This window comes from Rhynchophorus ferrugineus, unplaced genomic scaffold (genome assembly GCF_030347505.1).
Source record: "Rhynchophorus ferrugineus isolate W39M unplaced genomic scaffold, kcgeb_rfMv2 rfM2, whole genome shotgun sequence".
NCBI lineage: Eukaryota > Metazoa > Arthropoda > Insecta > Coleoptera > Curculionidae > Rhynchophorus > Rhynchophorus ferrugineus.
The window spans coordinates 62,406,479-62,421,935 of record NW_027472581.1 but is presented as its reverse complement, the minus strand read 5'-3'; the positions used below and the strand labels follow the sequence as shown (position 1 = coordinate 62,421,935).

Here is a 15,457-nt window from a genome sequence, read left to right as displayed (position 1 = left end):
AGAAGAACCAGAAATGCTATAAACCAAGCTAATTACCGATCTAATCGTACTGCACAAGAACGTGACGACGGAAATGAACTTGAGAGAATTCGGATATCACAAACGCGTGAAGCGCGAGCGCGACATTCAACTAATAATCGCGCAAGTTTGAATCCAGCTGCTTTCAGTTACGATGTGTCAATTGACTACAGTAACTACCAATGTGTTGTTATTGGTTCTATGAACTTGGTTTGCTCACACTGTAAGGCATTAAAATACAAAAACGAAGCCAATGGATTGTGTTGCGCAAATGGTAAAGTGAAATTGATACAATTGGATCCACCACCAGAACCATTGTACTCATTGGTTTCAGGAATAGGAACAGATTCTATACACTTTTTGACACATATTCAACAATATAACAATTGCTTTCAAATGACTTCATTTGGGGCAACAAATGCAGTTCGGGAAAATTTTATGCCAACTTTCAAGGTATGTATTATAGCAGTTACTCATAATTATTTTAGCGAACAAAATTTTCTGTCACCAAAGTTAAGATGTGTTACTAATCTTCAATTTCTTAATCATTACGAAATATATCACTTAGTCATCATATTATATGGTGATTCAGTTTCAGTGACACTTTTATTATATTTTATATTTGATAGATATTAGTTAAAACTAAATATATACTTTTTAAGATCAAATATTATTTAAGTTTGATCATTGACAATCCATTAATTTATACCACACCATAATATTTTTTTATTTACAGATACAAGGGCAAATATATCACAGAGCAGGTTCACTGTTACCAGTGTCAGATAGCGACAACAAATTCCTGCAAATTTATTTTATGGGCAATTCACCACAAGAAATTGATATGCGTTGTGCACATAACAATTTAGTAAAAAGGTCTATTGTAGAACAATTACAAACTTTATTTCATCAACACAATCAATTGATTATATTGTTTAAAACTGCCCTGGATCTGATGCCATCCGATAATCACAAAATTGTAATCAGAGCTGATAAAACACCTGCAGGTCAACATACAAGACGTTTTAATGCACCAACTATTGATGAAGTTGCTATCGTTGTAGTTGGAGAAAACTTGGAATCCCGTGATATTGTTTTACATCGTCGGAATTTTCAATTACAACCTATAAAGGAAACACACCGCTCATATGATGCACTGCAATATCCCATTATATTTTGGCAAGGTGAAGATGGCTACGATTTATCAATAAAAATGATAAATCCCATTACAGGTAACTAAAATATTAGTTTAGCTATGGCGATAATATCTCAGTCACTATATTATGTATTTTAATTTTATATTTGAATGTTATTAAAACAAAATCTGTTTACAGGTTCTGAAACCAACAAAAAAGTCAGTTCAATGAACTATTATTCATACCGCCTAATGATTCGGGAAAATGCAGATAATCACATATTGAAATGTCGGCGATTATATCACAAATATGTTGATGACATGTATGTTAAAATTGAAACGGAGAGATTAACATTCATCAGGTTGAATCAAACCAAACTCCGATCTGAAGAGTATATTCACCTTCGAGATGCGATTAATACTGATGGAAATGCACAGAATGTCGGTCGGATGACTATTCTTCCAGCAACATACATCGGAAGCCCTCGGCATATGCACGAATATGCTCAAGATGCCATGTCGTATGTTCGTCATTATGGTACAGCAGATTTGTTCATCACATTTACATGCAATCCGCAATGGATAGAAATTAAGCAGGAGTTATTACCTGGGAAATCATCCATTGATCGTCATGATATTACAGCCAGAGTCTTTAGACAAAAGTTGAAATCTTTAATGAATTTCATCGTAAAACATAATGTGTTTGGTGAGACACGCTGCTGGATGTATTCTGTGGAGTGGCAGAAACGAGGATTGCCACATGCACACATTTTGATTTGGTTGGTTGAAAAGATAAGGCCAAATGAAGTTGATGCAGTGATATCAGCTGAAATCCCTAATGTACAAGTAGATCCTGGATTGCATGAGGTAGTTATCAAAAACATGATACATGGTCCCTGTGGAACTCTTAATCAAAATTCACCGTGTATGATGGATGGTAAATGTTCAAAACGATATCCACGGACATTAATATCGGAAACAATTACTGGTAATGACGGTTATCCATTGTATCGTCGCAGATCGACAGCAGACAATGGAAAATCAACAATTGTCAAATTAAATTAACAAGATATTGAAATAGATAATCGTTGGATTGTTCCATATTCACCCATTTTATCAAAGACATTCAAAGCACACATCAACGTTGAATCTTGCCATTCAGTGAAATCGATTAAATACATTTGCAAATATGTAACCAAAGGGAGTGATATGGCTGTGATTGGAATTGGTGCAGAGAATTCTAATGATGAAGTTACCCAATACCAAATGGGCCGCTATGTCAGTAGTAATGAAGCAGTTTGGCGAATATTTTCTTTTCCTATTCATGAGAGACACCCTTCTGTTGTTCACTTAGCTGTGCATTTAGAAAATGGACAAAGAGTGTATTTTACAGCACAGAACGCAGTACAAAGAGCTGCTCAGCCACCATCTACTACATTAACCAGTTTTTTTGAGACATGCCAAAACGATGATTTCGCACAAACATTGCTATATTCTGAAATGCCAAAATATTATACCTGGAATCAATCCTCAAGGAGATTTATACGACGGAAACAAGGAAAACCAGTTCCAGGATATACAGATGTATATTCCACCGATGCGATTGGCCGGATTTATTCAGTACATCCAAGCAATGATGAATGTTTTTATTTACGACTGCTATTAGTCAATGTACGTGGCCCAACATCATTCCAACAGTTACGAACTGTTGATGGTGAATTGTGTGGATCCTACAGAGAAGCCTGTCAACGTTTGCAATTGCTTTAAAATGACGCTCATTGGGATCAAACTCTCAATGATGCTGTAATATCATCACACACTCATCAAATACGAACATTGTTTTCTATAATCATATCTACATGCTTCCCATCAAACCCAATTGATTTGTGGATGAAGTACAAAGATTATATGTGTGATGATATTTTGTATCAAATACGGAATAGAATGGGAAATCCAAATATACAAATCAGTGAAGAAATTTACAATGAAGCATTGATTTCAATTGAGGACATGTGCTTGATAATGTCAAACAAACTATTAATTCAATTAGGCCTGACCGCGCCCAATCGTCCAATGCATGACGCTTTTAACCAAGAGTTGCATCGAGAAAGACTGTATGATCTCAACGCTTTGAAAGAATAAATTCAAACAAATCTTCCACTGTTAAATGAACAACAGAAGTATGTATTTGAAACTCTTATGAAAGTAACAAATGATGAAACTGGAGGGATTTATTTCTTAGATGCACCTGGTGGTACAGGAAAAACTTTTTTTATTTCATTAATATTAGCAACAATTCGCTCACAAAATAAAATTGCACTTGCACTCGCTTCGTCGGGAATCGCAGCAACTTTGCTTGAAGGTGGTCGAACAGCCCATTCAGCACTAAAATTGCCATTAAATATGCAAAGCAATGAAACTCCAACCTGCAACGTTTCGAAGAACTCTGCAATGGCAAAGGTTTTGCAGCAATGTAAATTGATTGTTTGGGATGAATGCACGATGGCACATAAAAAATCTTTGGAGGCTTTAGACAGAACCTTAAAAGATCTACGTAGCAATAATAACCGATTTGGTGGTGCAATGATTTTATTAGCAGGAGATTTTCGTCAAACATTGCCAGTGATTCCACGATCAACGCCAGCTGATGAACTCAATGCATGTCTAAAGTCCTCCAATTTGTGGAAACATGTTAAAGTACTTCATTTAAGCAAGAATATGCGTGTCGAGTTGCAAAATGACCAATCTGGAAACATATTCTCTAAACAACTCATTGACATTGGTAATGGCAAATTTCCTATAGACATGTTGACGGCTTGCTTTTGCTATGACTATAAACAAGTCCCAGGGGCAATCATTAAGTGTTTGTGGTATTAATCTAGAAAACCCATGTTTCTCACATGGTCAATTGTATGTTGCCTGTTCCCGTGTTGGAAAACCATCAGATTTGTTTATCTATGCGCCAGGTAATCAAACAAAAAACATCGTATACCACAAAGCAATATAATGATAATAATAATAATAATTATGATTCACATGATTAACAATAAAGCGATTACTTACTTTTCAATCCTTATATATGTTTTATTTAATTATTTTTTATTCACAACGCCCTATCACCAGGGTGATGGTTCTGTTCAGGAGAATTTTTTAAAATACGTAGGCACAAAAACTGCCACATTACAAATCTTTTTGACAGGACGAAGTCTGTCGGGTCAGCTAGTATATATATATATATACATAATTTGTAATCTAATGCATAAATAAGAGCCTTATATATTAGGCTAAGATATCAAGGTCATCAAGAATTCATATATTAAGGTGAATGATCGTGAACGAGTTGGTATATGAAAATAAGCCGTTGAAAAATATTTTTTCTTTAGATGGTCTCTTACTAAATAACCAGTTCAACTGTCTCAGGAATACAAAGTACGTTTATTTATTCACAAAATAATCTACGATGTTTAAATTCTATCGTATTAACTATATTCATTAGACGAAGCAGAAAACTGGTATGTGATTTATTTCGATGTGATAAGGGGTTAACCGCTACCGTTAATTTTTCGTTAGTTTATATTATGCAATAGAGATACTAAATATTCAAGAATTATATTGAAAAGCTCTTTGGTGGAAAAAAAATTCTCATCAAAATTACTATATTTCAGCGCTAAGGCTAGTTAATTACATTCGTTATACTTTCTCAAAATATATAGACAAAGGTAACAAATCTTAGAGAAGCCACGCCATGATAATCGTTAGGCTGAAAATAAACATGGAGCAGGCATTACCACATGTTACTTCGAGTTACAACTGTATCAAAAAGTGAAGAATATTAAATCATCAAAACAATTAAAATTATAGAGAAAAAACCTAATATCAACACACCAGTTTGGGTTTATTAACAAACATTCAATAATTGATCACATGCATAGATTAACAGATGTTATTGAAAAAGCCCGTGAAGATAAAAAAAAGTATGTTCAGCTATATTCTTCAGCACAAGTCTTCATCACAGTCAGAATGAACGGAGTATATCGGAATAATTCTTGACGCAAAACATCGCTGAAAGGAAAATGTTAAAAATAAAAGGAAATTACTGTATAGAAATACAATTTCTATTATATAATAGTGATATTATACAGATGTTACTATTTTTTAAGTGAGAATTAAAACCTATATGGACAAACGGAATTAAATTCTGGGGATATTTATCAGAATAAAGTCTTAAAAAGCGTAGTGCACCTATATACTATAGGGACTGATTACTTACACCTTGATAAAATCTTGAGATACCAACTATTACTCAAGTAATTAAGAAAACCGCAAACATACATGAGGAGAGACTGCATTCTTATAGTAAAATCAAAGTATAGCAACCCTTGGAAAACACCAGAACAGGACACATACTTAAAAGAATCAGACCATTTTATCTTGTACAGTGTGGTGTAGTGAGGTGCACTTAATAGAAAAAACAGCAGTCTTAATACATAAACATTATTAGACTAGAGACTAAGTTAGAAACGATTGGTCCGCAAAAAAAAAACGTTCAAAAAGGTCAATCTCTCATGGCTTCTAGTAATTTTATTTATGTCTTATATTTTAGCTTTAATTTGATTCACCAGATATTATATATTCATCAAATTATGTTACCACTCATTTTTTTTAAATTGCTTCTGGTACTTTATTTAAATAATTTAGATTTTAGATAAACTCTTATTTGTCCTTTGATGAGTTGTTCTTATTGTGGTATAAAAAAATGACTCAATCTTAACATATTGTATATGCTTGATATGAATCTTTAATATAGAAAATAATAAAAACACTATACTTGATTGTCATGACTATTCTGTATTAATCGTATTTGAGTGATAATTACAGACCCTATTTTCATGCTATTATTTCATTTTGTTTAATCTCTAACTATTAAGCAATTGAGCCAATACAGTAATCTGATAATCCATGTTATGACTTATCTATGTTATCTACACTTCAGAACAAAAAGATTAATAAAAATATTGATCAGTCATAATGCGTAAGTGACTGTCATTGAAAACAACATAAATACATATGTAAACATATAAGAAAATTTGCTGCATTCCAAAAATATTTACGAATATAATAACATAATCATAAGACAGAAAATATAACGCTGAAAATATAATGAACTGTTTACATATCTTTCATATTACTAACCGTGGAAAATTAGCTTTATTCGTTGTAATCAAAATACACGCATCCAGTACATGCGACAGTGTTTACTTTTCGAAATCAAAAATGACTTATGATGCGATTCGTAAGGTCTTATAAAAGCATTAATAAAAATACTGTTCGCATATCCGAAAGTAAAAGCTACGAACAAGCTTGCCATAATAAAGAGATTAGTATATTGACAAGAAAGTTAGAACGCGACGTTTTTGTCGATCATATTCGTACAAGGAGCCGGCTGGAGGGTTTCATTTTAATTGTCTTGCTGATCTCGGTGCTAGTTATGGCGACAATTTCGCTTTTGTTTTTTCAATCTATGGCAAATGGATTAGTAACAGAGAAAGTACGTGAAACATCATTAAATCACAAATTACAAAGTAAAAACAGACAGGAAAAATGGTATAATTGATCGAAACACACATACAATTTCATTATATTTGCGGCAGTATTTTACTCTCACTGAACTAGCATTACACCTTAATGGGATAAAATTAATCCAAATTAGGACAGTCAAAAGGTTTTTATGTCGACGTTATTTGTATTAACAAGTCATATAAATAACAAATCCTGTGTATAGAATTCCTAGAATTTCTATATTTATATTTTGTATATTATTTGTAAGTGCAATTGTTTCTATTAGAGATTCTCAACATTGATTTCCCAACATTAAGGGGGTACTATAGTGTAGAAAATAAAAGAAAAAACGATTTTTCAGACTTTAAATTATTTTCGAAGATATAGCTGAGTTGGTGAAGCGGTATCTAAAACGAAACTTTAAATGTGTTTTTCTCGAAAATACTTTTTTCAAGACGGTTGAATGATATCTCAAGTCAAATCTCTATATATTCTTATATCGTTCACAGTAAAACTATAACAAATTTGTACGTTTACTACCATTATACACATTCGGAAATATGAAAAAATAATCCCTGGTTGTTGAAAACAAAACAGTGTGTTTATATTAGACTGCAGCTGGCAGTTTAGTTTGTGCTCCCTATTTAACAAATAGCCACTTCTTTCCGTACAATAAAGAAAAATAAAAATTTTTGGCTTAATATCACATATGGTTTATAGGGGCGCTCGATAATATTCCTCTTTTGAATTAATTCAATTAACAGGAATCAATTTACTTAATCAAGAAAAGAAACAGTCTTGTGATAGTTAAAGAGTTCGGACAAAAATCTTGCAGTTGAAGTTGTGTTAACCTCACAAACGTTAGTTTTAAGGTGCTTAAGGACCCTTAGCTATAAGCCATTACAATTAAGAAACATCCATACTTTTAAAAACACCCCTAGTCCATGAATTCGTGGCATAAGTAACGCAGTTCAAAATAGAACTGGAAAGTAAAGGCAGTAGTTCTGTAGTTCAGTTGGTCAGCCGTATGATATAACACATGAGCCTTTTCAGATCATGTGTTATATCATAATCACCGGGCCTAACACATAATTTTGTTGCTTTCACCACTTTTTCAGTTAGTACTAACCTTCAAAAGAAAGCTGTTAAAATTTCGTGATATTCTACTCATAAGTTTATGAGTTATTGTACTAAGAGTGACACTACTTTTGTTATTTTCGAAATAATGGATCATAAACAATTTCGTGTTTTAATTTTACACTGCTTCTTGATGGGAAAAATACCGTTCAAGTGAAACAATGACTGGAAAAGTGTTATAAGCACTCCGCTTCTGATAATAAAACGTTGGTTTGCTGACTTCAAACGTGGTCGTAAAGACACGGATGATGCAGTGGTCGTCCAAATGAGGTAGTAACACCAGAAAACATCAAAAAGTCTACAAAATCTGAGTGGTTGAAAAACCGTTCTACAAAAGTGGTATTGAAATGATTGTATGACTCTTGATGGAGATTACGTTGATGAATAAAGTCAATTTGAACAAAAAAAAAACGCGTTTTCTTTGTTACGGCTGGGATTTTTCAACCCATGTGTTACCAGATATAACATGGAAATTCGAGTGCTATTCAGAACATCTTCAAAGATAAACTGGTGGATGAAGATAAACGCAATACTCACACATAAATTTACTACAACTATGAGCTGTACACATAGGACTATGCTAGTTTCTTTAGGAGGAAGATGTTATATCGCGTGATTGATACGGTCATTGATCACGGATTTCGTTTATATCAGAAATTTATTAAACTGGCAATATCACTTGAGATTTCGGTTCAATAAGTCGCCTACTTCTTTCTGAAAAATAAATTCAAGGATTCACGACATATGGTGTTACTGAGTATTCCTGTGTCGATTCATGGATAGTCTCAAAAGATGGGAAAAATTAGCGGCTATCTATGGACAATACTTTAAACAAAATACTTTGGACCGATTTATCACAATCAAGCCTGAAATACCTTTAAAACTAATTCATATGCATAATAGTTTAAAAGTAAAATAAAAGTTTTAGTTGTTTTAAATCCTGCGCATTTCATAATTCAAATACTTTATTTTATATATTTTAGTACTAACCGTTAAGCTCTCTGTGTACTACAAAATAAAGTATACGATTTTCCACAATAGATAGTTCAAACTGAATTCAGAAACCTTATATTAAAAATACACTTAATCCAAAAAAAAGAACACATTTTTCTTGGTCGTAGAAGAAATCGGTATAATTAAGGGGTATTTCATGTAGGAACTAGGTCAAATCCGCTGGTTTTATCGATAGACGTTTAAAAAAAAGCGTGAATCGTCGTCAATCGTATAAAAAATAAAAATAACATATTTTGTAAAATTTACGATAATATCCATTATATTCTTTTAACAGTATGTTTAATGCCATTAGTTGAATAACTGAAATATTGTTTAAAACCATCTCTAAAGTATATTAATTAGGAAAGTAATTGTCGAGAATCAGTGTTGTGGTTACCGATCTTACACAGTATGGACAACTAAGGAACCTTTGTTAAATTATTAACTTTATTTAATTTAAATAGGTTTTTAAAAATATGTATTACATTCTTCTTTTTACTATCATTCTTTATCTGGACTGGGCCGACTAATGGTACCTAATATTTGGGTTCAAAACCACTGTTCTTTACATTAAACCTACCGACTGGCCAGTGACTATCCTACAAAACATTCGATCTTACTCACTCTGGTTATTTGCGTGCCTGGAATGGTTATTCTTTGGCAGATTCTACATTGTTACCTAGACACATTTATAATACAACAAGCCACAAACATTGTCCTACATCCATGTCCTGGGGGATTCGAACCAGCAAGCAGCAATGCCATATTAAGTAATCACGAAATATACAGTTATTTTGGAATATTTAAGATACTGGCTAATTTTGGATGATGATAATCGGCATTCGGTAAGCTTCGGCAGTTTCTGCCTAATTTTGCAATGTTGCCATTTACGAGCGATCGAGAGGTAGGGAGGTTGTGTTTTGATCCTGGCACTGGTAGGAGTTTTAGTATCACTTTATATCTGATATACGATATTATTTATTTTATTTATTGTATTATGTTTGTATATAATATTATTAATATTATATCACATTAAGTTAGCTTAAGTATTATATTGTTTAAATAAGGTTAAGAATTACGTTGTTTATAATTTATTTATTCTTAACTGATATTTTGACTGTAAATAGTAAACAGTAATGGATATATTATTGATTTGTAAATATCGTCAAAAAAAAAACAGTAAAAACATAATGTGACGAGATATAAGAGGCAAAACCATCAAGGTGCGTCCAAAGTTTCAATTTTACAAATTCCATTCAATTCAATTCGTCGTTGTTTTTGGTCAAAAGTGAGCTCGCGCGGCACCCACCTTGCACAGTGCTTTCTCATACTCAAATATTCGTGAATGAATATTCTTCGGTGCTCATTTCTCCACGTCTAAAGTTAGCATACCAATCCTTGATGATTGGTTTTCCTGGGGCAGTGTCCGGAAACTCGGCATAAGGCCAAATTTTTGCTTCAGCTGTATTTTTTCCCTTCAAAAAACAATATTTTATCAACACGCGAAATTCCTTCTTATCCATTTTTTCACAATAACAAAAGTTGTTTTACTCAAAATGCTATAATTTACAAACTACACCTGTCAAATTTATACACGCATCTTTTGAGGGTTAGGGCTAACTAAAATCATATGGATTTAATTCTAGTGGTCATCTACGTATCCGGACTTTTTAATTGACCTGTTAGATGGAATCTGAGATAAAATAAGCTGAACCAATTTGATAAAACTTACTGACTCGTAATTATATTCAGCAAGCAAATTGTTTCATAAAAGTGGTGCTACAAGGGTTTAGGTATGAGTTAAAAAGAATATAGAAAAGATAATTGTTACAGGGATAGGATTCCATTTTGTTTGCTGAACAGTATAATCGAAGAGGATCAGAGATCGGACATTCAGTTAATAGGCATATTTAATAGGTATAGACAGTTAATAGGTTTGAGGTATGTGTAATTGTATAGATATGTGTGATTGTAAAGATAAATGGATTCTTGTGGATTAGACCTAAGGGGGACCGCACATATTTTTATTGAAGTATTACTATAACTATGTTAATAAATAATTACGTATTGTTTTATTTTATTTTCTCATTAACAAATTAAATATGTTTATAAAAGTTTCTCCATATTACAAATAATAACTAGGGTAAATAGAAAAACCAACAGAAACTAAAAAAAATGACTAGAGTTTGAAGCGAAATTTTAGGTGAATTTCATATTAATTTGAATTAAAGTAAATTTATTCTATTTATATTATATTCTCTAAATATACGCAAGAACTGGCAAGGTCGAAAATTTAGATTCTTATACGCATGCCAGGTATTTAAGATGTATAACAATATTGGTTCAATTTGGTTTAAAGTAATAATAAATTAGTTTAACCGCATTTCTATATTAACATATAGAAAGCTCGGAAAATGTTCAAGTCATACAGTTTATAGTTTGAGTTATTTTAATTAATGTATTATTCGTACTTCAAAATTGTTAAATGTGTTTGGACTGTTTTAAAAGCGACTTCTATAGAAATTTACGTTTCAAGTTATCATTAAATACGAGACATGAAAATAAATACATTATGCTACAAGAAAGTCCGTTATTAGTAAGTAAATATTATTACTTGCGTTTTAATGTTTCCTATTTAGTATGAAAGTCGAATAGTGTTGTCGTGCTTTCTTACGACTTTTGCTGGACAAAGAATACATCAGTTTAATTAATGATTGTCCCACGAAAGAACTAGGTCAAATCCGGTAGCTTTAATGACTTAAATTATTTTAAAAAAGCAAAAATCATTAGCACTGCTGGCATGTATGGTATATGTGAAATTAACATTGTAATAATAAATGTTAATAAGAAAATTAAACAATTAATTAATTAATGTATTAATATATATCATTTATTTATATAATATTCATTATCATCAAATTGAACTAACATTCATAATTCATAAATTAATACATACTGTATTTAACTAGTACCATCAATTATATATAATTTTTATTTCAGTTCATTATCATTGTGTTCTCTGAATATATAGTCAATTCAAAATACCAGTGACACGAGTCTGTCTAAAGTTGTAAATTCGTTGTACAGTCAGGCCACACAATATCATCCTTGTCATTTTATTCTATTTAAAAAGATAGAATGCTGGTAGAGATGTTCGAACATGTAAAGAAATGGGCCTACTACAAAAGTTGTCCGTTTGCAAATATTGTTTTAACTCTTTGTTTTAATAAATTTGAAATCGCCGCGGCTTTTATTGAAAATATGTTTTTGCGCCTTGCAGCTGCACTGTATATTAGTACGGATGCAGTCACTAACAAATCTCAAAAAATAAAAACAATATAACCTTAAATTCACCAAAAAGAAACCGTGTTATTGCAAAGAATTATTACAATAGATATTCAGGTCGAGGTGAATATTTAAACCAGAACTGTCTGGATTTATGAAAAGAGCATTGTTGAAAATAGCACCTTCGGTTTGTGTGAGCTCGATCAGACACATTGAAAAAGAAATTGACAAATGGTAGAATCTTGAGCAAGTTTTAATAGATTGGAATGAATGTTGGTTTATGATTCAATGCTAACGATTACCAAGACAGGGTGATGAAGGAGGAAACCATTAAAGGTCAGTATACAATTAATATACTTTAGTTGTAGGGAATTGGATTATAGTGTGAAAGCTTTATGAGCATGCGTGTTATTGTTCAGAATATAAATGAACGTTTGGTTAACATGTATGAGGAGAAAAATAACAGTAACTGTTTTGCAGATATGGCAAATGCATTAAGGAGAACGCAGTGATTAAATGTAGTTTTATCAAGAAAGATGTATACAGATAGTAACAGGACAAACTAAAGAGAAATATAGTAATATCATAATGACTTAAAAGGATACATTGTTAGAGCATTTTTGACAAATATTAGCCATACAAGGTAACATTAACAAGCCAACTACAACATAAAGTGTAACAAGCTAAACATAATATACAATTTTTAGTGGAAAAATCTTTAACAGCCAAAAGGTACTAAAACGACTAAAAATATGTGGACAATATATTATTAATCTCTGAAAATAATTGGATATTATTGAAATTCAATAGTTGGAGTTTTTGTTAATCAAGTATAATGTTGTGTCAAGTTCAAACATAAATGTTATGTCATACTGATAAACTGATTTCATCTCAATTAAGACAAGGTTTTCAAATGTATCTTTATACAATTCCGACATTGAGCACTGATTTCGTAACTTTTCCATCAGCTGAAAATTATGTAGTTTTCAAAACCTTTCATAACTTACGTTGGTTTGATCATACATTGATAGAGCAGCTCACTGAAATGGCAGCTAGGAATGTCTGGAATTGGAACATGCGCAAAAAGTAAATCGCGAATGTGCACTATGTTTTAATGTATGCTATGTACCCATACTTTTTGCTGTTTGACACATTCAACTTTAGGTTGGCTTTCCTACATAGACTTCTGGGAAAATGCTGGGTTCTCATTCAGCAAAATATAAAAAAAATTGTTTAGTTCCAGAGATTACACAGAAGAATTGATCATATTAAGAATTATTAAATATTAGTTAAGAGTTCAGTTATATATTATTAAGTTGCATGCTAAATTTAACTATTTATCTGTTACTTGCTTATTATATTTATATTCTTCACAATTTATTTGAAAGCTATACGAGAAAATGTGAGTAAAATAATTAACAAAATTTATAAAAATATGTTAGTGTTAATATGAATGAACATCTTCCTGTTAATAAATAGAAGCCTTATTTTAACGTTATTTTAAAAAATACGCACAAAATATTTTCAATCAAATTGGTAGATTTTCTTTTAAAAAATATTAGTTAAGAGTCAAGTTATATATTATTAAGTTGCATTCTAAATTTAATTATTTATCTTTTACTTGATTATTATATTTATTATATTTTTCACAATTTATTTGAAAGCTGAGATTTATTGAAGATTTATTTGAAAATGTGAGTAAAATAATTAACAAAATTTATAAAAATATGTTAGTGTTAATATGAATGAACATCTTCCTGTCAATAAATAGAAGCCTTATTTCGTAACTTACATTCTTATCTATTGCCTTGTTTTAACGTTACTTTAAGAAATACGCACAAAATATTTTCAATCAAATTGGTAAATCTTTTAAAAAATTGCTAAAATTTCGAATAGGGATCAGAGAAAAATATGCTGGAAATTAAATATTGGTGGAGAGTATGAAGTCAAAAGGGGAAATTGATGGTAACTTGCTGAAGTTTACCTAAAATTAGCGACCAAAATTCAATAATAATAATATCTACTATTCCGTTGTATTTATTTCCATTGTTTTCTAACTATTGCCTATTATATTGTTTTATTAGTATAAAAAATTAGGATTATTAAGCTTAATATTTTTTGAACTAGAATAAGTATATTTAGAATAGAATAGTTAATTTTATCAGATTCATAATTCAATTCAAACAAAAGTAGTGCCACATTTCTAGTTAGAGAATTCTAAACGTATAATCATCTCATGACAATGAAAGTTCGATTTTCGAAGCCTGAGGCTCATAACTGAAATCAAACTGAAATAAGCAAATAGTAGGTCAAACAGTTTAAAACCCAATTCATATGTGGTATTTTTTACAGACTTCGATAGTAAAGATAATAAAATGAATAAATTAAGGTGGCAAGAAATTTACTGTGGCAACATTTCTGTGTCATTAGATGCATAATTAATTTTAGAAATTCGCCTAAATATACAAAACAGCAGCAAGACGAATCCATTCAAATGATTTCTTTGACTAGCTTAATGATTATATTCCGTATTCTGAAAGGAACCTAAAAACTGAGAGAAACTCACATTTAAAAATCAAATGAAGTTTTTATGTACATTGATGTTGCGGATTGTAAGATACCAAAAAAGCGAAGGTAATTTATTTCTTCAAATGTTACTGCTAAATATGTGAACTTATTGTTTATATAAGCGCATACAAATGCGATTTCTAAAATAAAAAAACAAGCAGTAAAAGTTGTTTTTGTTTTCTTTTGGCCTTGATAAAACCTTGAAACACATTTTTAATTATAATTATATATCCCAACCATATTTTCATTTACTTATCTAGCTTTTAGTGTTTTTGGTCTCTAAAACAACACATTTTCTATTAGGAAATATGTAATATTCTACGTGGACATCGATTTGTTATAATATACATCTTAACGTTATAAGATAAAATGTGAGGCATCTAGGATTTTTTATGTCCGTAATTTCACCAAACATCATGAGTATAACATTAACAAATATGCTAGTATCAAAAGCTTTAAGAAATGCATACGCACATATCATAATATAGTTCTTGAAAAAAATCGAAAAATTAGCTACTTAACTAATTTAATATTAGAGGCTAATTTAATATTAGAATGTAGTGATAAAACTGTCAGATAGCGTTTCTGAATAAGGGACGGAATTGGAATGGTGGATTGAAATTGCTACATTTCATACTGATGAAGCTATCCACTAACTCGTGAACGTAAGAAGTAATTGCAATGCAATAATTACATTGCTAATTATATACGGTAAAATAAAGTAACAATTATATTTACATGGATTATTTCAATAACAAAAAA

The 15,457-nt window shown here is 31.1% G+C and overlaps 2 protein-coding genes across 7 annotated transcripts in view; one reads left to right on the top strand and one right to left on the bottom strand.

Annotated features, from left to right (window-relative positions):
* Positions 1–15,457, bottom strand: part of jvl (javelin-like) — a 317,251-nt gene that overhangs the window by 105,358 nt on the left and 196,436 nt on the right. The window lies entirely within an intron of this gene.
* Positions 707–2,348, top strand: LOC143190129 (uncharacterized). Its single transcript, XM_076394249.1, has 2 exons — positions 707–1,250; positions 1,353–2,348. The coding sequence occupies exons 1-2, from the start codon at positions 836–838 to the stop codon at positions 2,216–2,218; spliced, it is 1,281 nt and encodes a 426-aa protein (XP_076250364.1). The 5' UTR covers positions 707–835; the 3' UTR covers positions 2,219–2,348.

Bases quoted from the DNA above. Each gene is read 5' to 3' on its own strand.
- LOC143190129 (XM_076394249.1), top strand. From the start codon at position 836: ATGGGCAATTCACCACAAGAAATTGATATGCGTTGTGCACATAACAAT. The intron at 1,251-1,352 runs GTAACTAAAATA...ATCTGTTTACAG, and splicing joins AATGATAAATCCCATTACAG to GTTCTGAAACCAACAAAAAA.